The sequence below is a fragment of the Rhinolophus hipposideros genome, assembly GCF_964194185.1.
Source record: "Rhinolophus hipposideros genome assembly, chromosome: 10".
NCBI lineage: Eukaryota > Metazoa > Chordata > Mammalia > Chiroptera > Rhinolophidae > Rhinolophus > Rhinolophus hipposideros.
In genome coordinates this window covers 60,778,082-60,805,892 of record NC_138056.1, presented here as the reverse complement: position 1 = coordinate 60,805,892, position 27,811 = coordinate 60,778,082, and the positions used below count along the sequence as shown (strand labels likewise).

At 35.5% G+C, this 27,811-nt stretch overlaps 1 protein-coding gene across 4 annotated transcripts; it reads left to right on the top strand.

Moving 5' to 3' along the window:
• Positions 1-119: 119 nt before the first annotated feature.
• Positions 120-27,811, top strand: CHORDC1 (cysteine and histidine rich domain containing 1; the record flags this gene model as incomplete). Of its 4 annotated transcripts, none has more annotated exons than XM_081062866.1 (11): positions 120-1,079; positions 7,304-7,353; positions 10,875-10,931; positions 11,543-11,700; positions 16,975-17,078; positions 17,730-17,788; positions 21,915-21,985; positions 22,946-23,051; positions 24,850-24,969; positions 25,405-25,467; positions 25,713-27,811. In XM_081062866.1, the coding sequence occupies exons 1-11, from the start codon at positions 1,016-1,018 to the stop codon at positions 25,857-25,859; spliced, it is 999 nt and encodes a 332-aa protein (XP_080918992.1). In that variant the 5' UTR covers positions 120-1,015. The 4 variants fall into 4 exon arrangements, with proteins under 4 accessions (XP_080918992.1, XP_080918994.1, XP_080918993.1 ...); XM_081062868.1 differs by having other exon boundaries at positions 419-1,079; positions 16,975-17,057; XM_081062867.1 differs by having other exon boundaries at positions 419-1,079; positions 17,733-17,788.

Below are 27,811 nucleotides of genomic sequence, written 5' to 3'. Positions count from 1 at the left end.
ATTGTATAACTTTCTATTTCTACTTAGAAACTACTGATAGTGACTATTTTAAGGTTGTTCTGTATACTCGTTATCTAAAAGCATTTGCTTGTATTTCAAATGCCCCAAGTTTGGGAAGTATACAAGTTGGAGCTAGTGTTGTGTGTGCCTGTGACTGTTATACGTTTTACAATGCATTTAATGAAAACGTTATCAAGGTTCCGTGATTAGAAAGTTAAGTATCGATAAATTAATTAAATGGAGGCTAATATGAAACAGCAACAATTACCCCGAGGTCTTACAGCAATAGCGACCATTTCTACCACCGTGTTTGATCAATACGTTTCTTATATATTCTGACCGCTAAATGCTTTGTATTTTCCCAGTGACTTGACCTCAATTGAGTTGTTAAAATTGCTTCCAGTGCCTTCGCTTCTCCAGGGCTTCAGAATCAGGACAGTGGAGACAAACGGACACAGGGAGAGTCGTCCAACATTCCTCTCCTCCTTTCCTACTAAGTAAGCAACCGCGTTCCACGCCGAGGATGCGGAAAAACTAGGCTCCTGCACTGAAACGCCGCAGCAGCTAGGGGACGGACGTGGCCAAGGCTGCGTGATCAGTCCGCAAAGTCAGAGGCTCGCTCGGAGGCCGAGACAGCAGCATCTCGCTCCGCGGGACACCCACAACCCACGGGCGGCGAAGGCATCAGGACAGCACGCCACTCCTCGGGTACCTGCGCTCTCTGCCCTTAAGGTTTCCCTCCGACGAGGAGCGGCGCTCCGCCTGCGGCCCCGGGCGGCCGCCAGCCGAGCGCGTCGGACCCCCAGGCCCGCGCTGGAGCCCCGCCTCCCGCCTCTTCCTCCGGCTCTGCGCGTCACCTCTGCGCCTGCGCGACCGGAAAATTCGCGAAGGTTCCTGAAGCGAAACCGCTCGTTTCCGGAAGCCGGCAGCCGCCCCAGCCTTCGGACTGGTGGTAGCCACGCACCGTGTTGCGGTTGCCGGCTCTTGGGCCCGACTGGCAGCGGTGGGGAAGGACATGGCCCTGCTGTGCTACAACCGGGGCTGCGGCCAGCGCTTCGATCCCGAGATCAATGCCGACGGTAAGGGACGAGCGCCGCCAGCCCGCCCTCCGCTGCCCACCTCCGATCGGGGGACGCCCTGCGGCCAGGCGGTGTCCCGCGGTCCTCCCGCGAGCCGGCGCCGCGCCGCCCCGGCCCAGGCGCCCTCCCGGCCGCCCGCGGCTGCCCTGCGAGCCGCCCGCCGCGCGCGCCCTTTGAGCGCGGGGCCCCGGGGCCGGCGCCCGTAACGGTGTCTGGGCGGCGCCGCTCGCCCCGCGGCCGCACGTGTGTCCCGGCCGCGCCCGCCCCCGGCACGTCGCGGGGGATGGAGCGCCTGCGTGTCCCCACGCGGTCCCTTCGGGGAAGCAGAAGGCAGCCCGGTGCGACGGGTCTCGCTCGGAGGTTGATTTGCTGTGAATGAGAGTGAGTGTGGGACGGACGGACGGACAGGTGGGGGGGTTGGGCCGCCGGCGGGTTCCCCCCGCATTTTAAGTTCGGCCTCGTCGTGTTAGGATAAAAGTTGGTCTGAAAGCCTCCTGTCGGCGCGGTCAGTCGACCCACTTTTACAAACTTTCGAAAGAAAAGAGGTGTCCTTGGTTAGGAAAACTGTCCTGTATCCTGACGCTGTGAAGTTTTGATACACCCGCCCCCGGGGGTGATACACGTGGGTCCTCCTTTACTTAGTAGCCGTATTTGTGTTGGGTATTTTGGGTGTGGCCGCCTAATTTTAATACCGTGCCATCGTCAGGATAACTGAATTATCTCCCCCGGACCGAGGTGTAGCGTTAAGGACGAAAAGTGACAGGTAGTGACCAGACCCGGGGGAAAAATAGAAAATGACCAATGGACTTCGATGGCGATTTGTGAAAGGGATAAAGAAGTAGCATTTAGCGTGTTTTCTATATGCCGGTCTATCACTTTATTGCGTTATTTCATTTTAATCTTCACAGCCCTAGGAAGTATGCGTGTTAGGGAAGCCGAGTGCAGCGTGGTAGCGACATTGGTCTTCCTTGTGAAAGAGATTAAATTCCATGCCTTTTAAAATCCTTTCCACCTTTGAGATGTCTGAAATACTTATCTTAGTGCACAGGTGAATTGGTGACATTTAAAGTGGTAAGACCATCGGCAGGATTCTGAGGAAAAGATACATCCAGTCTTTATACAATACTCAAGTTACTGCCATTGGCAATTTTATATTCATAGGAAGTTACTCACTGGGAAAATAGTGAGATTTCAGTGAATGACCTTAATCGAGGAATGCAGGATTTTAAAACCCTTTGCTATTGGTTGTCCCTGTAACAAGTAAGTTGCCTTAGTGTCTGCACAGTACTCTAATAAAGGCAAAAGGTTGCTGCTTTGTTGTACCGGACAATATGTTTGCTTATTTGTAGGGTGTTACATACCAGTGTAAAATTAAGAGGTGATAAAGCCACATTTTGGAAGTTGGCTCTGTGCATGTGGAATGGCACAGTACTTAGGAAAGAGATGAGGGGAGACAGGAAAGTCAGAGAGGGGACATTCTCAGGGATTGTGTGTGATCGGCTGCCAAATGCAGCTGGGAGCGCCAATAAGGTAGCTGAAACTTTATAGTTGCTTTAGCAATTGGAGTTATTTTAGAGACTTAGAATAAATACTCCAAGGAAGTTGGTTGACTGGATGGAAAGTTAAGCAGCAAATGGAGATGCGGAGTAGAAGACAAGAGTTAATGGCAAACTGTGGACTTGGTTAAGATAAAGTTTTATACAATGGGAGAGGATTGACTTTATGTATTGACTAAAATAACGAGACTCTAAGCCGATCGGACATTTTAGTTTGAAACACAGCTAAATGAGTTTAAAGGAAACATGATTGGAAACTTGTATATGTTAAACAGTTACTTTGGAAAAAGTACCACTTCACAAACAGTGTTTTATTTAATCTAGTACACGTAGGAGGAAACAAACAGCTACCGAGAGAGAGGCAAAATTTGAGCCAGGGTCAGACCCACTGTTAAAAGCCCTTGGCTCTTAACCACCACAACTATAATGTTGTAGCTTCTTACCCATAAAATATTACTTTGAGTTGAACTGCTGGTAAACTTTATATAAAGACTAGAAAGGGAAAATGTCTATCTGTTTGTTATTTACTCTTGAAAGCAGTGAATTTCTGATGTTGTTCATACCATAATAATTGTATGGTTAAGACCTGACTCACTGCTGCTGCCATTCTGCCATAACTGTTATTATTTGTGCCTCTTGCTATGTTATACGTTATGTGTTTTATGCCTCTGGCTGTATGTAAATTTGGTATTTAAAAATACTCTGTTCTCTGCTTCGTTTCCCTCTCTCAACTTCATAGCCCTCTGCATATTCATGTCTACTTTTTTCCAGCCCTTAATTTCATTACTACCCTTAATTGATAGCTTAATTCTAATTCATGGGTTTGCTTATTGTACCATGAAAATACTTGACGCTTTCCATTCTCTAGCATATTATCTATGTAACACAACACCTGGTTACTAACTAAGGAAACCATATTGGTCATTAATACAGGGGTAGGGAGATTTCCTTAAGTACCAGGAATTAATCATTTTAAGGCAACAGCAGGAATCAGAGGTTGTAGACAATGGAAAGCTAAGTAGGCATGAAGGTTGAGCAGAGTAGCCATATAAGAAAATTGTGCAGGTGTGGAGATGACTTGTTTTTTCTAAGTTCATGGTTCCCTCAGGGAGTAAGTGTGTCTATTTGGTATTTTTTAGACATAATACTCCATACTGCAAACTGTAATAAGCCCATTATCATTGGAGTTAAGTAAAAATTGATGATGAGGAGGAATATAATAAATAGAAAATAACAATCATTGAAAATAGGCTGTAGAATTTAAATTTCTTTTTAATGAAGTTTGTATCTAGGAGTTGACTCCTGTCTAGGAAACTTAAATTAGCACTTAGATATTAGCATTAGTTTTTAAAATTTTGAACCTGCTCTTCCAAAATATTTTTTTAGTGAGCATTGGGTAACATGGATCACTGCACATAAAGAATACTTAACTCTTTTGCTGCATTGATTTCAAGTGTTCTTTTTTTTCAAAATGTGTCAGAAATCCACAAAAAAATCCAAAAAGTTGATATTTGACTATTCTATGCATTTAATAATAACAATTTGAGCTGCTTTGTGTATAAAAGACATGTGTAAAAATTTCCTATTATTGAAAAACACAAAAACAGAAAAATGTACATCTGTTTTCCTAAACTTTCTTTCTGGAAGTTTCTATCCACAGTCAGTGGATGGAAATACCCATTCGGATATATCTGACCATCATGGCAAAAGGGTCAAGTTTGATACTATTTGAAAAAAAAAAAAAAAAGAATTGAAAGATGATAGCACAATCTTGCAGCTTGAGTTTGGTACTGAACAAATTTTACTATTAGGTTGATACAAAAGTAATTGCGGTTTAAAAGGTTAAAAATAATTTCAAAAACTGCAGTTACTTTTGCAGAAACCTAATACAAAAATTAGTGGAATACAGAATGTAATTTGTTATACTTGAACTATTTTGTATTGTGTTTATCTATAGGTATACTTTTGAACTGGAATTTTAACTATTTTTTTAATTAAATTTATTGGGGTGACAATTGTTAGTAAATTTACGTAGATTTCAGGTGTACAATTCTGTATTACATCATCTAGAAATCACATTGTGTGTTCATCACCCAGAGTCAGTTCTCCTTCCATCACCATATATTTGATCCCCTTTACCCTCATCTCCCTCCCCCCTTCCCACTTATCCTCTGGTAACCACTAGATTATTGTCTGTGTCTATGAGTTTTTCTTTCTCATTTGTCTGTCTTGTTCTTTTGTTGTTTTTGGTTTATATACCACATATCAGTGAAATCATAGGGTTCTCTGATTTTTCTGTCTGACTTATTTCACTTAGCATTATACTCTCAAGATCCATCCATGTTGTCATAAATGCTCCTATATCATCTTTCCTTAACGCCGAATAGTATTCCATTGTGTATATATACCACAACTTCTTTATCCATTCATTTATTGAAGGACATTTTGGTTGTTTCCATGTCTTGGCCACCGTAAACAAAGCTGCAATGAACATTGGAGTACACGTGTCTTTATAGAGAAATGTTTTCAGATTTTTTGGGTAGATACCCAGGAGAGCAATTGCTGAGTCATATGGTAATTCTCTTTGTAATTTCTTGAGGAACCTCCACACTGCCTTCCATAGCGGCTGCACCAGTCTGCATTCCCACCAACAGCATATGAGGGTTCCTTTTTCTCCACAGTCTCTCCAACACTTGTTACTATTTGTCTTGTTGATGAAAGCCATTCTGACTGGGGTGAAGTGATATCTCATTGTGGTTTTCATTTGTATTTCTCTGATGATTAGCCATGTTGAGCATTTTTTCATATGTCTATTTGCCATTTGTATATCCTGTTTGGAGAAATGTCTCTTCAGGTCCTCTGTCCATTTTTCAATTGGGTTTGTTTTTTTGTTGTTGAGTTTCATGAGTTCCTTGTATATTTTGGATATTAGCCCCTTATCAGAGGCACTGTTTGCAAAAATCTTCTCCCATTCAGTTGGTTGCCTCTTTATTTTGTCAATAGTTTCTTTTGCTGTGCAGAAGCTCTAAGTTTCATATAATCCCATTTGTTTATTTTAGTTTTTACTTCCATTGCCTTTGGATTCAAATTCATAAAATGCTCTTTGAACCCAAGGTCCATAAGTTTAGTTCCTATGTTTTCTTCAATGCAGTTTATTGTGTCAGGTCTTATGCTTAAGTCTTTGATCCATTTTGAAATAATTTTGGTACATGGTGACAGATAGCAGCAGTCCAGTTTCATTCTTTTGCACGTGGTTATCCAATTCTGCCAGCACCATTTATTGAAGAGGCTGTCTTTCCTCCATTGTATGTTTTTAGCTTCTTTGTCAAAAATTATCTGTCCATATTTATGTGGTTTTATTTCTGGGTTCTCAATTCTATTCCATTGGTCTATGTGTCTGTTTTCCCGCCAAATACCAAGCTGTTTTGATTATTGTAGCCCTGTAAGACAAGCAAAAATCAGGGAGTGTGATACCTCCAGCATTTTTTTTTTTTTTTTTGATATTGCTTTGGCTATTCGGGGTCTTTTGTGGTTCCAAACAAATCTGATGATTTTTTGTTCTATTTCTTTAAAAAATGCCATTGGGATTTTAATGGGGATTGCATTAAATCTGTATATGGCTTTGGGCAATATGGCCATTTTAACTATGTTGATTCTTCCAATCCATGAGCACGGAATGTCTTTCCATTTCTTTATGTCTTCTCCAATTTCTTTCAAAAATGTCTTACAGTTTTCAGCATATAAATCCTTCACATCCTTGGTTAAGTTTATTCCTAGGTATTTTATTCTTTTTGCTGCAATTGCAAAAGGAATTGTTTTTTCTATTTCTTTTTCTGAGATTTCATTGTTGGTATGTAGGAAAGCAATGGACTTTTGTACGTTGATTTTGTAGCCAGCAACTTTACTGTATTCATTGATTGTTTCTAATAGCTTTTTGGTGGAGTCTTTAGGGTTTTCTATATATAGCATCATGTCATCTGCAAAGAGTGACAGTTTAACTTCTTCATTCCCAGTTTCGATGCCTTTTATTTCTTTCTCTTGCCTGATGGCTCTGGCAAGGACTTCCGACACTATGTTGAAAATCAGAGGTGATAGGGGACAACCTTGTCTGTTCCTGAATGTAGAGCAAAGGGCTTCAGCTTTTCACCATTAATTATGAGATTAGCTGAGGGCTTGTCGTATATGGCCTTTATTATGTTGAGGTGTTTTCCTTCTTTACCAATTTTATTAAGTGTTTTAATCATAAATGGATGTTGTATCTTATCAAATGCTTTTCCTGCATCAATTGATAGAATCATATGATTTTTGTTCTTTATTTTGTTTATGTGATGTATCACATTGATGGATTTGCGAATGTTGAACCATCCTTGTGCCCTGGGGATGAACTCCACTTGGTCATGATGAATAATCTTTTTAATGCATTGTTGTATTCGATTTGCTAGAATTTTGTTTAGGATTTTAGCATCTGTATTCATCAGAGATATTGGTCTTTTTTTTAATATAATGTTATATTAAGCATAGTGTGTCAAACTTGAGCAATAGTGAATATTTAAGGAAAGAAAAGTATTACCTGAATTTGGGGAAAAGATTAAATATTAACACCTGAAGGAAATAATGATACTTCTTTATTAGAAAGTGGCATTTTTTTCTTCTCTGTTTTTTTACCAGATGCTTGCACATACCACCCAGGTGTTCCAGTTTTTCATGATGCATTAAAGGTAGGAACTTGATATATTTCAGTCTCTTCATATTTGTATAGTAAATTTAGAGGTGTAATGCTAAATCTTTTATTTTTTCAGTTTGTGACTCTCTGCTTTCTTAATGACGGTTTTGGGGTGCTTTAAGCAAGTGCTCCACTAAAAGTAAAGAAACAGCAGTTAGTGCTGTTAAGGTCTTCCAGTAATAAAACTGTTATTTCTATCCCAATCCTCATTTTTATATCCCTCGTTTGTTCGCTTTCATAATTTTGAGGGGAAATAAAAGCAGTTGTATTGAATCTCAATCTTTCAATCTGTCATACAGCTGCTGTATAATAAGAGCAGCCCTGCATTTTAGGAAAGATTGTTATAAATACAGTGGTGCCAATATCAGGACAGACATGTAAGCTTACCAAAAAGAGATGCCACCTCTACTTCCTTGATGTTATGGAGAATTAGAGAAATAATAGAATGTTTGACCAGGTTTTTCATGGTGAGTTTATTGATCTTTTAAAATTTATGATAACATGGTACATTTTCCATTGTATATCGTAAAAGAAAATATTTCAGTATGGTTCTGCTGTGGTTTTAGGTCCTGCTACTTGTTCTTAGGAACCTAAATAGTCTTAAATGTCTAAACGTCCTCGATCCCCTTGGAATTTGTAATTATATCTTTCAGAGACTAGTTGGACGTTTCTGGCATTTAACTGTTAGCTAGCCAAGTATAAACAAAAATGTACAAGCAGCTAAGTTTATTTTAATCTGGTTACTAAGTGAGGAAAACAGAACAAACATTCCATTGGGCAAGTTGAGACCTAACTCGTGCTTAACATTTTCTCACCGTTTTTAGAAACGTATGGGGATGGAAACTGTGGTTCTGTGGGAATATTTATCTTTGCAGGGTTGGGGGCATTGTGTTTTTCCTGGACTGCCATCTAGTCTATGTTTATTTTTCTTACTGTACATTTTTCTTTTTTCTTTTGGTGTAATGTTTTCCTCCTGTCTCCTAACTGTGGACATTCTTCACTTTTCAGGCTTTGGCTTCCTATTTTCTCTCATTTGTTAGTTCATTTATTCCTTAAATGTCACTTCTAATGCCTATGGCTTCTACAGCATAATTCCATTTATGTGTGTCATTGGCAAACACAAACCAGTCTCTAAAGTACACTCTTATGCCAAAAATAGCCTGCCTTTCAACTTTACTGCTGCTAGTAATGATATCACTAACTTTTTAGTGAGTCTATCGCTCTTTTTTACTACACATCTGTTAATCACTCAATCTTAATGATTTTACTTTGAAGTATTTTTGTTTCTTCTCTCACTCTACTGTTTATTATTATCTCCATAAACATTTCTTGAAGACCTAAATTTTACAAGACTGTTGGATTTCACAGCCCAGTAAATTTCAGACCAAAATTCAATTAGTGGACCAGCCCAGTGGTTCAGGTGGTTGGAGCACCATGCTTCTAAACCTGAGGTCGCCAGTGTGATTCCCACATGGGCCAGTGAGCTGCGCCCTGTACAGCTAAGATGGTGAACAACAGCTCTCCCTGGAGTTGGGCTGCTGTGAGCAGCCGGAGGTCAGCTTGAGCTGACGTGGGCTGCTGTGTGCTGCCATGGGCTACCTTGTGCTGCCAAGAGCAGCTGGTGACCAACATGAGTGGCCAACAGCCAGCGTGAGCGGCCTGCCGTGAGCTGCTGTAAGCAGCCGAATGACGACTGCCTACCGAGTGCCTCAGCCAGGAGGAGCACAAGGCTCGTAACACCAGCATGGGCCAAAGAGCTGTGTCCTACACAGTTAGACTGAGAGACAACGGCTTGAACCGGAGTGGGGGTGGGAGAAACGGAAGAAGGGGAAAAAAACAAATTCAATTAGTATAGTGTCTGTGGTTGCCAATTTTCTGTTTAACGAAGAAGTTAAACATTGCATTAATGAAAGAACATTTTAATATTCAAATTAGAAGAGAAATATTCAGAGAAAAGGACAATCCTTAAGAAAAGATAGCAATCTTATACTCACTTAAATTTATCATTTTCTCATTTTATGAGAACTGCCATGGGTCCCAGATTGGCATTTGAAATAACTGGTCTGTATCATGTATATATCCCAGTATTCCCAGAATACCTGGTATAATTCTTCATATGTGATTAAAACAATAAAGCCTTTTCATGTAAAGAATAACTTATCTGATGGCTATATTATGAATTTTATTAAACCTGTATTTAAGATTATACCTTTTTATTTGTATCTCAATTCAAAGTAAAAGAGAATTATATTTCAAAATAAAGGAAAATTTGAATCACAGCATATTTAACATCCTCTTTAAGTACATGTTGTGAAAAAAACCACTGTCCAATTCTTCAAGCTGTGTATTGAGAAAAGAGTGAGGTCCAAATGGGTATGTGCAAAGCTGGCCCTTAGTCTGTGTTTGAACCATCCTAAGTCTTGAGGCTGCTGCCTAAGTCTTGAGGCTGTTAGAATTATAGGTGACAATTTATAGCCATTTTTTGGTAAGCCAGTTTATATTTTGTTCAGTATTCACACACTGCATTATAATTTCTGTATTTTTATGCTTCTCACTAAAAAGATTATTTAGCTTACAAAGATCTAACAATGCTTAGGCTGCTATGGTAATTAATCTGTGTTGTTCTGAAAATAGGTAGAAAGCTTATTGTTGAGGAACAGGTACAATAAGTTTGTTTAGAAACTGAATTATAATTATCTCTGACTTAGTGGATTTTTAAAGTAAAGCATTTCACTTACTTCCCAGATCCTTGAAAATGTGCGAGTATGTTTTTAGAAATTATGAAATGTTCTATAAAAATCAATTACTATTTTTAATAGCAAAAGCAATTTGTTTCCCTTTTTATTTTCAAAGTGACAATTTAACTTTTTACTTTTAATTCGGGAATATTGGTGAACAGCATGTTTCTCCAGGGCCCATGAGCTCCAGTCGTCGTCCTTCAGTCTCGTTGTGGAGGGTGTGGCTCAGCTCCAAGTCCAGTCACCGTTTTCGATCGATCTTTAGTTGCAGGGGGCACAGTCCACCATCCCATGCGGGAATTGAACCAGCAACCTTGTTGTTGAGAGCACTCACTCTAACTGAGCCATCCGGCCGCCCCTCCAGAAGCTCAGCGGCAGCTCATTGTCTTCAATCTAGTTGTGGAGGGCGCAGCTCACTGGCCCACGTGGGAATTGAACCGGCAACCCTGTTGTTCCGACCTCACGCTCTAACCAACTGAGCCATCCGGCTGTCCTCCTATTTTTAAAGTGCTTCCTTTCATGATAGATCATAACACACATCACTTCTAACATTGGTTAGTTTTTTGTTGTTGTTGTTGTTGTTGTGTTTTTTTTTAAATCAGAGACTAAAAAGCATTTCACTTGATTAGCTGAATCATTTACAACATTTCAAAACTGAAATACATATATATGCAAGTCACTTTTGGATTCAAGGCGATAAGTGCAAATAGAGTGTTTTACTGGGTTGTGGTTCTCATGCAAATAATGTTTTCAGTTTTGATTCTTTTATGTTTCACAGGGTTGGTCTTGCTGTAAGAGGAGAACAACTGATTTTTCTGATTTTTTAAGCATTGTAGTGAGTATTAATTTTTTTTCTAGATTATCTCATAAAAACTACATATTCTGGGAAGCTCCAAATTTAAGAAGTTTAATTTTGGACATCTATTGACTAGTACCTATTAATTTGTAGGTAGTACCTTTCTTTTAAAATGGAGCTCACCTCCCTTCTACAGTGTTTACAATAGGAATTTTCTTCTGTTTTAGAGATTAAAAGTTTTAACATATTACCCACTTGTTAATTTTGCTTTGTATTTGATGTTCAAATTTGTTCAATTTGTTCAAAGGGATCAAATTGAGACCCTTTTTTATAAATAGTTTGTAGAATTCTCTTTGTAAGGTCTCCAGAATTTGTTACCTATAAGCAAGTTTATGCTGTACACTTAATAGTTAAGTAGATGTTTATGAAGTGTTTCACAACTATTTTTAATGCATCATTCAAATGTAATAACTCTTATAAAAATAAAAAATTTGGAGTTCTATTTTTAGTTTCTTAAAATAAGTTAATGTGTTACAAGGGGAGAAAACATACAATAGGTTTTATTAATAAAGAATTGAAAAATAGTATTACTTTCATGGCATGTGAAATAGATGATAGGGTAACTCATAATGAATACCTTTCACTAACAGGGCTGTACAAAAGGTAGACATAATAGTGAAAAGCCACCTGAGCCCGTCAAACCTGAAGTCAAGACTACTGAGAAGAAAGAACTGTCTGAATTGAAACCCAAATTTCAGGAGCACATCATTCAAGCCCCTAAACCAGTAGAAGCAATAAAGAGGCCAAGGTACATTTTTCAGTGGCATATTATTGTCACATTATTGTTTCTGGAATTTCCTTTTATGATTTGGAATAATACCATTTGTACCTTTTTTATAGTCACTAGCTATTGAACCATTTGGTTTTCCTTTAGATAGACCTTTCCTTTATATCCCCCCTCAGCTTGAGGACATGTACACAGTAAAATTCATTGCTGATTTGCTCACTGTACCACTATAATTATGGCAGACTAGGGAAGCCATGCATCCTTCTTATGTCAGGGCTTGTGTCTTTTCTACTGTGGCAGTAAAATTCTGTAGAGGAATTGTCCTTATCAGAAAATGAGTTTGAGATGAAAAAGAATATAGAGGTCCTCCCTTCCATTTTTCTACTGTTTCTTGAATGTCTCCTAGAACATTATTAACAGAAGAATATTTTTCTTTCAAATAATTCTAGTGAAGAAGAATTTGCTTTTATTTCAAAGTGGTCCATTATATTGTTACTAAATCAGTGTATAATTTTATTGGGTATTGAGCCAAATTTTTATTTGTCCATATTTTGCCACTTAGAACAAGCCTAGTCACTCACCTTTTACTTTCAGATGTCTGAAAACTGTTAATCTCATTATCACTGCCAAATTCTTTTTGTTTTAACTTTTAAAAATTTATTTTTCGATTACTTTTGACATACAATATTGTATTAGTTGCAGGTGTACAAAACACATAGTGATTGAATATTTATATATCTTACAGTGATTACCCCAAGAGTCTGTTACCTGACACTGTACAGTTATTACAGTATTGTTGACTATATTCCTTATGCTGTACTTTGCATCCCTGTGCCTTTTTTTATTCAGTTATACTTGACCTTCAGTATTATTTTGTATTAGTTTCATGTGTACACCGTAGTGGTTAGACATTTATATAATTTATGAAGTGATCCTTCTAATACATCTAGTATCCACCTGACATTATACGTAGTATTTACAATATCATTGACTGTATTCCCCATACTGTACTTTACATACCTTATTTTGTTATTACCAATTTGTCCTTCTTAAACCCTTCACCTTTCTGATCCTGTCCCGTAAACCCCTCCCATCTGGTAACCATCAGTTTGTTCTGTGTATCTATGAGTCTTTGTTTTGTCTCTTTATTTTGTCCTTTAGTTTCTACATATAAGTGAGATCATATGCTATTTGTTTTTCTCAGTCTGACTTACTTCATTTAGTATAATACCCTCTAGGTTCATCCATGTTGTTGCAAATGGTAAGATTTCATTCCTTTTTATGGCGGAGTAGTAATCCATTGTGTACGTGAGGTGTGATCTTTTAAAATTTTTTAAATTTTAAAAAGTTACTGCAGTAAAAGACACATTGCCATTAATCTCCATCAGAATATTCCCTTTATCCCGTAGTTCTTGCCACTTTCTGAAGCAGATCTGGAAGTCCTCTTTCATGAGTGTCTTTAGTTGAGCTGTCGTGCTGCATCGATGTCCTGAATCGATTCAAAACATTTTCTTTTCATGGTCATTTTGACTTTGAGGGAGAGCCAGATCCAGTGAAGAAGGTGGATGAGGACACACACCGTAATGTTTTTATGTGACAGAAATTGCCGAATCAGAGCGCTATGTGACATGGAGTGTTGTCATGATGGAGGATGAAGTAAAGATACTCACGAAAGAGGACTTCCAGAACTGCTTCAGAAAGTGGCAAGGATGATGTTGAATAAGTATGATTGAAGTCAGGGGGAGTATTCTGAGGGGGTTTAATAGCAATGTGTCTTTTACTGTAATAAATTTTTTATATTTAAACATTCACTATCTTTTGCCGAATCGTCTGTTGTTGGGCATTTTGGTTGTTTCCATATCTTGGCTATTGTAAATAGCACTGCTATTAACATAGGGGTGCCCATATCTTTTTGAATTAGTGTTTTGGATTTCTTTGGATAAATACTCAACAGTGGAATTACTGAGTCATAAGGTAGTTCTACCTTTAATATTTTGAGGAACCTCCATACTGTTTTCCATAGTGGCTGCACCAATTTGCTAACCCACCAACAATGAGCCAGGGTTCCCTTTTCTCCACATCCTGGCCAAGACTTGCTGTTTGTTGATTTATTGATCATGGCCATTCTGACAGGTATGCGGTGATTATATCTCATTGTTTTTATTTGCATTTCTCTGAGTATTAGTGATGTTGAACAGCTTTTTATATGTCTATTGACCATTTGTATGTTCTCTCTGGAGAAATGTCTATTCAGGTCCTCTGCCCATTTGTTAATTGGATTGTCTTTTTTTGGTGTTGAGTTATATATGATTTTTTATAAATTTGAATATTAACTTCTTTTCAGGTGTATTATTGGTGAATATCTTCTCCCATTCAGTAAGATGTCTTTTCATTTTGTTGATGGTTTCCTTTACTGTGCAAAAACTTTTTAGTTTGATGTAGTCCCATTTGTTTTTTTGTTTTTTTTCTTTTCTTTGTCTAGCCAGAAGAGATATATCAGTAAAAATATTACTAAGGGTAATGTCTGAGAATTTACTGCTTATGTTTTCTTCCAGGAGTTTTATGGTTTTGGGTCTTACATTTAAGCCTTTAGTCCATTGTATTCTTGTATACGGAGTAAGAAGGTGCTCCAGTTTCATTTTCTGCATGTGTCTTTCCAGTCTCCCCAGCACCAAATATCGAATAGACTGTTTTTACCCCAATGTGTATTCTTGCTTCCTTTGCTATAGATTAAATGACCATATAGGCATGGATTTATTTCTGGGTTCTCTATTCTGTTCTATTGATCTATGTGTTTGTTTACATGCCAATACCATGCTGTTTTGATTTCTATGGCCTGATAGTATAGTTTGATATCAAGTAGTGTGATACCTCTAGCTTTGTTCTTACTCAGGATTTCCATGGTTATTCGGGGTCTTTTATGCTTCCATATAGATTTTCAGATTATTTGTCCTGGTTTTGTGAAAAATGTCATTGGTGTTTTGGTAGGGATTGCGTTGCATTGGGTAGATTGCTTTGGGTAGTATGGATGTTTTATCTATATTCTTCCTATCCATGAGATGTTATATGCTTGCTTTAATTTCTGTCTTCAGTGTCTTATAATTTTCCAAGTACAGGTATTTTATTTCCTTCTTAAATTTATTTCTCGGTTGTTGGTGGTTTTTTTTTGGGGGGGGGGGGGCGTTTTTTTTCTTTCTATTTTTTTGACGCAACTGTAAATGGGATTGTTTTCTTAATTTCTGTTTCTGATAATTTGTTGTTGCTATATAAAAATACAACGGATTTCTGAATATTAATTGTGTATCCTGCTACTTTACTAAATTCTTTTATCCAGTTCTTACAGCTCTGGTAGAATCTTTAGGGTTTTCTATATATGGTATCATGTCATCTGCAAATAATGACAGTTTTACTTCTTCCTTTCCAACTTTTTTTTTCTTGTTCGATTATTTTCTTGTCTGATTGCTGTGGCTGGGACTTCCAATACTATGTTGAATAAAAGTGGTAAAAATGGACATGCTTGCCTTTTACATGATATTAAGGAGAATGCTTCTAGCTCTTCCCTATTAAGTATGGTGTTAGCTGTGAGTTTGTCATATATGGCCTTTATTGTGTTGAGATATGTTCCCTTTATTCCCACTTTACTGAGATTTTTTGTCAGAAATGGATGCTGGATTTTGTCAAATGCTTTTTCTGCGTTTGTTGGTATGATCATTTGCTTTTTATTTTTCATTTTGTTTCTGGTATATCACATTAATTGATTTGTGGATATTGAACCACCTTGCATCCCAGGAATAAATCCCACCTCTTCATGATATATGATCTTTTCAATGTATTGTTGAATTCGGTTTGCTAATACTTTGCTGAGGGTTTTTGCATCTATGTCTGTCAGGGATCACTGACGATTTTTTAACGTATTTGATTTAGGTGGCATATCTGTTAACGTCCTTTTAAAATATCTTTTGATCATTTTGCAGTAAAATTATAGACTCCTCACATTCACTATCTGATGAACTAGACCTTATTTTAATGTTACCTTCCCACACATGCATATTGGGTACCACTGTTACACCGTGTTTTCTTCATGTTGCACTTCAGTATTTTAGAACCAAAATACAGGAATTAAAAAGCAGCTGGATTTTAACCTCAGATATGGTCCCTGTTGGTTGATATTTTATTCACACTATGGACTTACTGTTTTTCTTCGTTTTTCTGTATTGCTCTTACTAAAATAAACTTACAGCATATTGAGTAATACCAGACCAAGATAAGAACCCTAAGAGACATTCCTATATTTATTTGTTCATTAACCAAACTTCTTAGAATGATTTTATTCTATCTTCACCTTATTCATAAACACGAGAGACTTAATCGAATGCCTTGCTGGGTGATTTGCCCATTAAAAAAATTATCAGAAAAAGACAATTCTGGCATGGCTCATTCTTAAGTTATAGTGAAGTATATAATACTATAATTGACAGTATGAGTTAATTTTGTTTTTTTAATGATGGACTACTGTTTTACTTAAGAGGAAGAAAAGAAATTAAATGTTCTTTCCTAAATTCATTTGGAGGTATTATAGAGATTATGAGGATACAGGTTTTTACGTACTTTATTAAATACTTCCTACATCAGTAGTTTTATTTTATTACAGTTTTAGAATAACCTAGGATTTCTATTTTTATTTCTGCATTTATTCTTAATACTTATTTACTGGCTGGCCTTAAAAAATTTTACAGACAATACTTAACCATTATGAAATGTTAGGGGATACTGTTATTAGTGTATTTTTCAGCTGTACTAAAATTGCCTTGTGATACAACTGTATCTGAATTTATAGATGTGTATACCAGTGTGCACACAACATAATTTATCTCCACCAGTAGGAATATGGATTCACTTAGTACATATTTATTGCTTGTTTATTATATGCTCAGCATTTTACTCAGTCATGGAATATAAAATTACATCATGGTCCCTTCCTTGGAGTTACTCATCTTGACAAACTTGGATTCCCAGTGTTTATTTCCTTCTCATTTGCCCTACTGTTGAGTAATTTCATGTGTGAGCAATAACATGATTATTTGAGGCTTAGTATTTTAATATCAGAATCTTTTCAGTTAAAGCTTAGCAATGTCGGTACATTGTAGCGGTTGTTTGTAAAATACTTTTTAATGGGAATAGTTGGCTTACAAAGCATTTGGCCTCTTTTCATAGACTCTTAAGTGTATTTATTTTTTAGTACAAAGAAATATTTTGGTGTATCAATAATGGTAATAAAGTTTCAAAATTCTCTAGCCCAGATGAACCAATGACAAACTTGGAATTAAAAGTATCTGCCTCCCTAAAACAAGCACTTGATAAACTTAAACTATCATCAGGTAATGATGAAAATAAGAAAGGTAAGATTTTGTTTTGTATTTTGTAATTATTTTATATAATTATTTAAGAGACAGGAACCATATAATTTACTGAATATGAATATGAAAAAGTAGCTAATTGTAGTAAAGAGCTTATTTTTGTTTTCTAAATGCTAGTAATACCACAGAATGAATATGTGGTATATTCATAATGGATCCTGTTAATTAACACTTTACTTTCTTTGATTCATTACTTTTTAACAGTGAGTTAAATTTCTTTGATAATTGTAAATGTTTCGTTTGTGCATGAGATAAAATATATTCTGTTTTCTCTGATCCTGTACCTGATACCATGGGAGGTAAGTACCTGTTCATGATTTCTCTTTCATAAGGTTAATATCGGATATAGTATTGTGTTACAGAAATGTGTCAGATATCATTTTGGCGATATAGGCAAAACTTAATCACAATAATTGATTTCTTGTTACCTTTTTAAATATATAACCTGAAAGGTCACAGAGAAAATTTAGTTACTTAAAATTGTTTTAAAGTGTCAGGGTTTTTTTTTATTTTTGTATTTAGATTATTTTTTTAAAAATTTGTGTTATGGAAAAGATTGCTTTTGAAGAATGGTACTACAGTCAAGTGTTCTATTTTAATGTTTCTAATTGATTTTTTTTTTCTTTGTTTCAGAAGAAGACAGTGATGAAATTAAGATTGGGACCTCATGTAAAAATGGAGGGTGTTCAAAGGTACGTATTCTAAAATTTGTGTTAAATCATGGAAGTAAAATTTTAATTTTGAAAAGTGCAATTTACTGACACATTTCAACACACATTTGTGTGCCTATACGTGTTGGGCACTATGCTATGAATTAGGGCTATGAACATGGATAAGAGACTATCTCTGAGGAGCATCATATCTGATAAAATGTTGGAAATGAATAATTGTCATTCAGTCACATTTACTGAGCACTCAGTATGTGCCAGGCGTTGTTTTGGAGCCTGGGGATACAGTATTAAAGCAAAAATCTCTGTTGTTGCGAGGCTGATCTAGTTGAGGAAGAAAAACAACAAATAGGTAATTGAATATGAATTCAGGTATTTATGAAGACAAGGAGATAGAGTGAAGAGATAGATTGTCAGAGAAGTCCTTTTTGAAGTGGTAACACAATCAGAAATCTGAATGATGTAGTGAATGAGTTATGTAAACCTTGGAGTAGATCTGGGAGTAGTATCTATATCTTTCGAGCTTGTCTTTTGAAGAAATTATGAAAAAGACCAGTGTGGGGCTCGGTCGAGGATGTATAAGTAAGTGGTGGAGAAGAGAGGTAGGCAGGATTATGGTGGGCCTTACAAGCTTAATGAGGGGTTTGGTCTTTGTTCTAAGTATAATGTGAAGCTATTAATTTGTTTTAAGAAGGGGTTTTAAAAAAATGTCTTTGCTGCTAAGTTGCAAATATAGTAGGGCAGGAGTGGAATTGGAAGAAGGAAACCATCTAGGATTGGAGAAGAGTGTGGAAGGCCAGGGAATGGGATTGGAGGGTATGTTTTTGAGAGGTGATTAAATGTGGGATATAATCACTCATCTCACTGAGGCTTTTTCCTACCTACTGTATGTTAAATATTATTAAACATTTCCACTCTCACTACATTTTTCTACATAGCACTTGTTACCTTATGACATACTACTTATTTTGCATATTTATTTTATTTGTAATCTGTTCAATCTGATGCAAGGTCTACAAGAAAAGGATTTTGTTTTGTTCTTTACTGTAATTTGAATGCGTAGAGCAGTGCCTGGCACATGGTAAATGCATGTAGAATGAATATTTGGAAATGTTAGCAGGACTTAGTAAAAGAACGGGAAGTAATGGAAGGGGGCTTGTGGCTCTAGCATCTAGGTGATCAGTGACACCATTAACAGAGAAGTAGAAGATGGGATTGGGGTGAGCAGGTTTGTAGTTTCCCCTCATGTTAAGTTTGAGATCACCTTGCTCATTTAGGAATGGAAACAAAAGTATTCATGTGTATAAGGTAGAAGTAGGAGATAAAAGAGAATGATTAATTCTTGGGGTAGTAGGGTAGTAGAGTAAGAGCAGACAGAAGATACACCAAATTAATTTTGAAAAACAAATGACAGTTCTGTAAATGGACTAAAAAGGCAAGGGTATCCCAAGCAGAGGTGATAGCAGTAGTATATAGCAAACAAAAAATAGTTAATAATGGTACAGAATTTGCTGGTGTGAAGTTGAGATTAAAAGAGGTAAGTAAGGGCCAGATCCTGAAAGGCTTTTATAATGCTCAAAAGTTAGACTAGCCTTTAGGTTACGGAGGCCATTAAAGAAATTTTTAAATCTTTTTCACTGAAATATAACATTTAAAAGTGTCCAATACAAGTTTATAAATCAAGGGATTTTCACACAAAGTTGAGCCCTCTTTTTGCCTACTCATTTCTTCTCCCAAAGATAACCACATTTTTCTATCAACATAGATTAGTTTTGCCTATTTTTGAACTTAATGTAAATACAATCATAGGACAAGAACCCTTGTTTCTGTTTTCCTTTGCTTAATAAAGTTAGCATTATCTTTGTTGTATATTTTATTAACATAGTGTGTTCATTTTCATTGTTTTAAAATATGCCATTGTTTGAATGTGCCAATCAGTTTATCGTTTCTACTGTCCTTTAAATTGTTTTTTGATTAATTATATTGTGAACATTTTGTGCATGACCTTTGGGACAGATGTACACATTCCTATTAGAGATATAACTGGAAATGGAATTGCTGGATTATAATGTGAATATTTTCAGATATTTCCACATAGTTTTCCAAAGTGATTGTATTTACACTCCTACCAGCAGTTTATGTAGCTGGTTTAATTTGTTCTACACCGGTCTTACATTTTTACCATTCTGGTGGGTGTGTAGTGTTCCCATTGTGGTTTTAATTGGCATTTTTGAGATGATGAGATTGAATGCCTTTCTATATGTTTATTGGCCATTAGGATAGCTTTTGTGACATGTCCAAAATCGGTTACCTATCTTTTTATTTAGTTTTTTTCTTGTTGATTTTAGGAATTCTTTATTTTTTAGCTAAAAGTTCTTTGTCAGAGAGAGACTCTGTACATCTTAACAGTCTTAATGATGGCTTTTGATAAACAGAGTCTCCTTAATTTTAATAAAATCCAGTTTGCCCACCTTTTCCTTTGTGGCCAGTGCTTTTTTCCTTTGTGACCAGTGCTTTCCTATTTAAGAACTGTGCTTACTTGAGGGCCATGAATTAGAATGTTAGTATAGCCTCATTGCCTAAAATCTGCTAATGATCATGAGGAAGGTTAGCGAATTAAACTGATAGATATTTTTTAAGTCAAATTGACAGTTTTGTGATAGACTACATATGGATGGAGGAAGAGGAAAAATTAAAGAGGACTTACAGAATTTTGCTTTGGGAGACTGGATATGGTGCCATCAAATAAGGTGGAAAGACAAATAGGAGATTTGGAAGGGTAACTGATAAATTCAGAACCTAGCATATTGAGTTTCATGTATTTACGGAATATCTTTGAGATACACACACTCAGTACTTTGGATTTACAAAAAGTAAACATACAGAATTTTATTTTCTGTACTTGTAGGTGGTTGCAATAAATACCAAAGTAGAGAGAAAAGTGTAATACTGGCTGCATCTGTGTTTTATTAGCATACCTTTTTGTGAATTCACCTGTAGAGCCTTCACCTACAGCAGCAGCAATAGGGCCCGGATCTTCCAGACAAACCCTGGATATATACAGAGAGTGCCAAAAATGGATGCACATTTTAAGAAAGGAAAAAACTATTAAAATTGTAATAATATATACCGATAAAAAATGAATACAAGTCACGTTTGACTTCTGCAGTTACAAAAGGTGCTCAAAGTGGTTACCGTCAGCATCCAGACAATTTTGATTACGGCGAACTACTAATTGAGCAGCATTGACCAGTGTCCACTTGTATTGCTGCTCATGCTGTTCAAGTTTCTTCACACAGTGCTACGCGCCTCAAACTTATCAGGAATGCGTGCAATTATTAGGCGTGTTGGAGGTTCTGTGGCATACTTACTCCTCTATTGTCATTGTATTTCCACAACGTTCTCGAATTTCAAATACTACTTCAAATGATCTTGCACTCCTAGAACGACAACTGTGCTTCCACCGTTGTCTTTGACTGTCCTGCTTGTCTCATGGTGACACTAGCATTCATTTGGTTAACGCCATCTTTTGAGCGAACTGTCACACTACACATTGCTACTGTAATTCAATTCAACTTCGAAAAGTAATACATAGATAACATCTCTTAAAATGTGTATACACTTTTTCGGCACCTCCGGGGGTTGGTGGGTGGTTGTGTGTGTGTCTGCAGTTCATTTTTTCCTTCATAAGGATAAGAAATCATCACTCTAGAACTTCCAGATTTGCTTATTAGATTTTCCATATTAATTCATAGTGCCCATACAGAGATGATGTACATAAATCATGCTATAACTATTTCTGTTGAGATTTCTAATCTCTTGGTTTTAATGTATTGTAAATTAAAATACCTGAATAGGCTTGGATGTGCCCTAAGACCCAAAAGTCTGGAAGCATCTTTAAAACATCTTATTGCCTACTTTTCTATTTGCCTTTTTCATAGGGAACTGGCACTTAAGCATATCCAAAAAGAAGTCATTTTTCATTTCTTATTGGAATGGCCTAGGGTGACTTTATGAATGTTCTAGGTAATTTTTGTTATTTCTTGAGCGTTTTAATAATTCATAGAGGTCACCAATACTAGATGTGTATGAAACTAGATGTGTATGTATAACACTAAGATATGAAGCTAATTTTTTTTCTCTCTTTTAGACATATCAGGGTCTGCAGAGTCTAGAAGAAGTCTGTGTATATCATTCTGGAGTACCTATTTTCCATGAAGGGTAACTTATACATGACTAATTAAAACTTTCATGGTAGAGGGTAGAAAAGTTAATATTCCTTTAAACATTATTTGCCATGCATTTTAATCAGATAGTTTATTTACATTGTCGTGTAGTCTTTACAATATCCTAGAAATGTGGGTTTTGTATTTTTACACGTGAGAAACTGAAACAATATCACAGTTAAGTGGCCATTGTGATTCAAACTTCATGTTTTCTTCTTATTCCATTATGTTTCAATGTGATACTCTGTTTGGGCTGAATAGTATTTTGTTTGAAGGACTGTCCTGCGCATTGTAGGATATTCAGAATTTTTGACCCTGAGGCACTAAGACACCAACATTGTGGCATTTAAGAAAACCCATACTTTTCTACAGCCGTCTGTTGAAAGCCTCTCTTCTATGTTACCCTGTAGTTTATAGAAACACCGTACCATGTTAAAATCTTCCACTCTGTTTCCAGTTTCCTTCAGGATTCAAACCCGAAGTTTTACTGTGTTAATTTTTGTCTTCCAATGTTAGATTTTTCTCAATAGTGGGTTTCGCTTACTTTGGGACTGTCCTTCACAAGATGTGTATACATTATTTTTCAGTTTGTTTGCATGGTCTCACTTTCCTGCGTTATTCAAATGTGAGGATTTTAAATCTGTGGTCATATTACTTTTTGGTAACTTGGTGAGGACACTGGAATGTGAGCTATTAGTAAAAAGCTGATTGAGAATTATGTGATGGTTTTAAGTTTCTTTATTCAAGAACTCCAGAATTGCTATAATTGGCATTCGGGTTTTAAAATTATTAGCCTGCTGATAGTTTTAATTGGTAACTTAGACACTTGTAAGATACTGAAGTTACACACTTATTTATTGAATTTTTTAACTACACGTGTCACTATAATACTACTGGGCTTAATTGGTTGAGAGATTTTATTTCTGAAAATCTCCTTTGATTTTTTTTTTTAAAGGATGAAATACTGGAGCTGTTGTAGAAGAAAAACTTCTGATTTTAATACATTTTTAGCCCAAGAGGGCTGCACAACAGGGAAACATGTGTGGACTGCAAAGGATACTGTAAGTAACCTTTTCAAAATAACACATTACAGTGTATTCAGCTGAGTGATTCTTAAAAGATTTTAGATTATTCTGTCTTCAGATTTTAAAAAAAGTTTTTCTCTCCCTCACATAGTAAAGTTTTGATGTGTCTTTAAAAAAAACACAAAAACTAAAATTAAGAGCAAGCTCCAGAGCATGATCAAAATAGCCATTGTGTATTTCCATGCAAGCATATAGGTTTTTGTGAAATACTTAAGCCTACCATAATTGGAGCATATTTCTGTAATTCCATTATCTGTTCCCACCTTTTGTTTTATAAAAAACACTTTTCTACTCATTTGATATTATTGATCACTTAGACCTATGATTCTCTTTTGGCCACTTAGAACTTCATTTAGCCATTTACAGATGCACAAACACTTCATCTAGTTGCCAGAGAGGAGGATTGCAGACTTGTTTATTGGAATTGTTTTGAAAGTCTCTGCTTGCTACAGGAAGTCTATCAACAGAAAAAAGAAAGCATCAATTTCTACTTCCCTGGACAGTTTTTAAAAAGACTGTGATTCTGCAAATAATTCCCCCAAATCCCATTAAGTTGTAAGAAGGCAAGCAATTTATTACTAAATAAGTGCTTGATAGCTATTAATGTATTTTATAATAAATTATTTTTATGTGTTGTATTTGGCATTAATAACCCCAAGGCAATAAACTCTTCAGCATATGTGCCTTTTAACTTCTAAAATAATTGTGAATTTTCACATTGCTTTAGGGATTCATATTCTACATTTGAGTATTCTATAATTTCTAATTTTTAATAAAACATGGTTGGAGATTATAAATACACCCCTCAAGTTATAATAATTCATCTACCATGAAACTTCTAGGAATGTTTTATTAGCAAAAAAAGGAAGTCTCCCTGTAATTTCTCCATGTTCCAAAAGATTGAAATACTTAGTTTGAAAACATAAACTTGTTTTATATGGAAAAGTTTTCAGACTATAACTCTTGATGAAATGTATTATTATTTTTTAATACATGCACTTACCAAGTATTAAGTGTCTAAACCAGTAGCTAGGAGCAAAAAATTTAAGTGATATAAAAAATTTAAATTTAGTTAGTACAATTGTACCAAAATGTAAATACTGTTTTTTACAGCAGGAGTGCCTTATTGTTTCCTGCATGATGTGACTAACCCTCATTATAAAACAAATCAGTTTGTCTTTTTCTTCAAAATATTACTGATATAGCAATGTAGCACCTATAGGTAATAATTATTTCGATAACAGTAATCAAAGTATTACTTCCACAAATTCTTTTTTTCTGCGTGTATTATGAGAGTAAAATGAGTATTCCATAACAATAGCAGATTCCTATTTGTAGAAAATAAATGGAAGATTCCTTGCCTGAGCTTAAGTTATTGTCTGGTCTATCCCCCTAAGCAAATGTCTTTCTCACTTCAGTGTTCAAAGAATGTTTTTATGACTGTACTTAGTGGATTGCTGAGTATTAAAATTGGATGAAGTTCCGTAGGGAGTTCTTAAGTTGCCTTTTTCAGTGTGTATTAATACTATGGCCCTAAAAGAAAAAAATCAAATGGAAGGAATAAGTTATCAAATCATAAAACTATAAAAGATTATTTGTATTATGATATATTTTGTTTAAACTTCTTGACGGTAACTGTAGAAGTTTGCCTTTAAAAACGTTAAGGACTCAGTAGCACCTGGTAATTTTTCCCAATTAGACTCATCAAATTCCTCTTACAAAGAGGTTATTTAGTGCCACTTTGTAAATCCATAAAGTTTATCTTATATTACAGGGGAAGAAAGTTGTTCCATGTAGACATGACTGGCATCAGACTGGGGGTGAAGTCACCATTTCAGTATATGCTAAGAATTCACTTCCAGAACTTAGTCAAGTAGTAGCAAATAGTACATTGGTAAGTACACTAAATATCTCTGAGTAAAATTGTCTTTATACATTATTAGTTATGTTAATGTACTACTGTTCTTGCTTGAGCTGATTTTAAGATAAGATCTTTAAATCTTTCCCATTTGAAAAAAGTTTGAAACTACTTTCACAGAAATTATTTTAAATGAAAATTTCTGCATAATAAAGTTATTTCGAAAGCATTCTGGAGATACTGTAGTAGCGTAGAAGATTTATCAAATAATACAGTACTTAGTTCTCAGTGTGAAAATTCAAGTTAATTTTTCTTTTTCTGTTAATGGTTTTCTCAAATAAAAACTTACAATGTTGGCAGTTTCTTAAAATAGCTTAAATGATTTTTATCATTGTATTCTTTTTTATAATTGTTTTATGTCATAAACCTTCAATTTGGATTTGATTGCTCAACTTTCTGTATCTTTTTCAGTTAAATGTGCACATTGTATTTGAAGGAGAGAAGGAATTTCATCAAAATGTGAAATTATGGGGTGTAAGTATTAATCCAGCAGAATTTTGTCTTATAATTTAAAATACCATTTATATAATAAAAGGCAGTACTTTAGTAATTGATGCAACGTAGGTATATAACTTACCATTATCCTTACCAAAAAGTTGAAATCTAGGTGTTGAATTGGCATTAGAGACTTAGATTTTTGATTATCATAAGATCAGTATTTTCCTCTAAAACTAATAAAACTACACAGGTTTACTGTAATTCTCTTTAATGTGTTGCAGGTGATTGATGTAAAGCGAAGTTACGTAACTATGACTGCAACAAAGATTGAGATCACCATGAGAAAAGCTGAACCTATGCAATGGGCAAGCCTTGAATTGCCTGCAACCAAAAACCAGCAAAAACAAAAAGAAGATAAAACAGAATAAGTTGAGAGGGAATAAAAAGTGATTGCCTATTTCAGAATTCTTAATATGTGGTGATGTGGTGGCTTGCTACTGTAATCTTTTGTTCTGTTAATGTTGTTACTGTTGAATCTGGTATTTCAGGGTCAACAGTAGATTCTTAAAAGCCAAAGTCATTTTATCTTTTTGTGCCTCCCATTTTCCTTTTGAGTTACCTAAGATTGATTATTCATTTCTTCTCCCTTAGTTGTGTCCTATACTTGAAGAAGCTAAAAAATAGCTCATAAACAGTTACAGTATTTCTTAGTGTAATATTATGTTAAGCCAAGAAACATAAAGTAACATTTGTTCACTTCTTTCTATTCCATAATTAGTAAAGCAAGATGGAATGTCAAAATTTTAATTTTTTCGTGAGTTTGTGTTCCTATGATACTTGAAAATCTTTAAAGAAGAGATAAAGCTCTGCAATATTTTTTCCACTCGGGACGGTTACTTTCTGTGGGAGGTTTAATTCTGAGGTAGTGTAGTAAGTAAAGAGGAATATGTGCATTGATTAACAAATTAGAATTTGTTTACAACTAATTGAAATAAAAAACTATGTCAATACCCATGTTACTTGCCAAGCAGTATGATTTAAGAGTATAAGAAACAAAAGTATAGAGGTGTCAATTTGGTTAAAATTTACCGTTTTATAAAACTAAGCAATAATGTTAAATATCTCTATTATTTATAAGGTCTTGGTATGATGTTATGATTAAATTGTATCTGAATTATAGCTACACCCTCTTACAATCTTTAATTACATATAAAGAGAAACTAAATACATAGCTGGCCTCCCTGATGGAATACTATAAAATTATAGATTAGATTAAAAGGCTTATGGAAATACATTAGAGTATCAGAAAACGATTTAAGTTTTGCTTTATGACAGCTATCTATTACATGTTAAATAAATAAAATAGTTTAATTGTTTTGGAGGTTTTTTTAGGTTTTCATGAACAGTTTGACAGTTCTAGGTGAATGTTGATTATATATTGTACTTTATTAAATAGGTATCACAGAATTCGATTATTTATGCGAATTGAACCCATTAAAGGATAAGTTAACTTTTTGAGGTAATGCAGAGCTCACAAAGAAAATGAAAAATAAGAAATGTTATGAAGTCCAAAACTCTCATAGAACTTAATAAGTTTGGGCATGAATTATGCTTATGTAGATTAAAATGATTATTTGCTAAGCCCCTTCAGTGTTTTGCTTTTCTTGGTATTAATGGAATTTTTATAAAGGAAAATTTGCAGACTAAAATTTTAAAGAGTTAGTATATCATCTCATTCTACAACCCTTATTTAGCAAATAGCTATTAGATACGTAATTATTAAATGGTTTTGCTCTGTTACAAGATATAAAAAATCTGTCAATCAGGCTTGTTCGACACTAAAGTACCATGGCAAGAAATTTTTGGCAGTAAAAATTGGACCCAAATAGAGTAGTACATAGGTTTATAATACTTGAGTTGTATTTAAAGTTTTAAAAGTTAATATTTCTTAATTGAGGAACCTGAGCCCGTTTGGAGACATGAAATCTTTATTGTTTAGGGAAGAGGTTGATACTTGGTGTCAGGTAATGATTAAAGTACCCTTTTTCAATGTTTCCTTCTTGCGGCTCTTTTCCCCTAAACAGTATGTTAATATCTTATGTGCTATTGAATTATTATTTAAAGTAAGTGGATTATATACCTAATAGTTAGTTAAAAGGACAGACTATTGTTTTTTTAGATATAGCTTACGTATTTAGTCTGGTCGCATTAGTGACCCTTCTATTTACTTTCTTATTTCTGTGTACCTGAGTTTGTTTCCCAGATAAAAATCTGAATGATATTTATCTTTGACTCATACATGAAGAGACACAGTTATAATTAGATAGCGTATGTTTTACATTATATAATCTGTCATAAAAATAAAAAGTGATTAACTTTA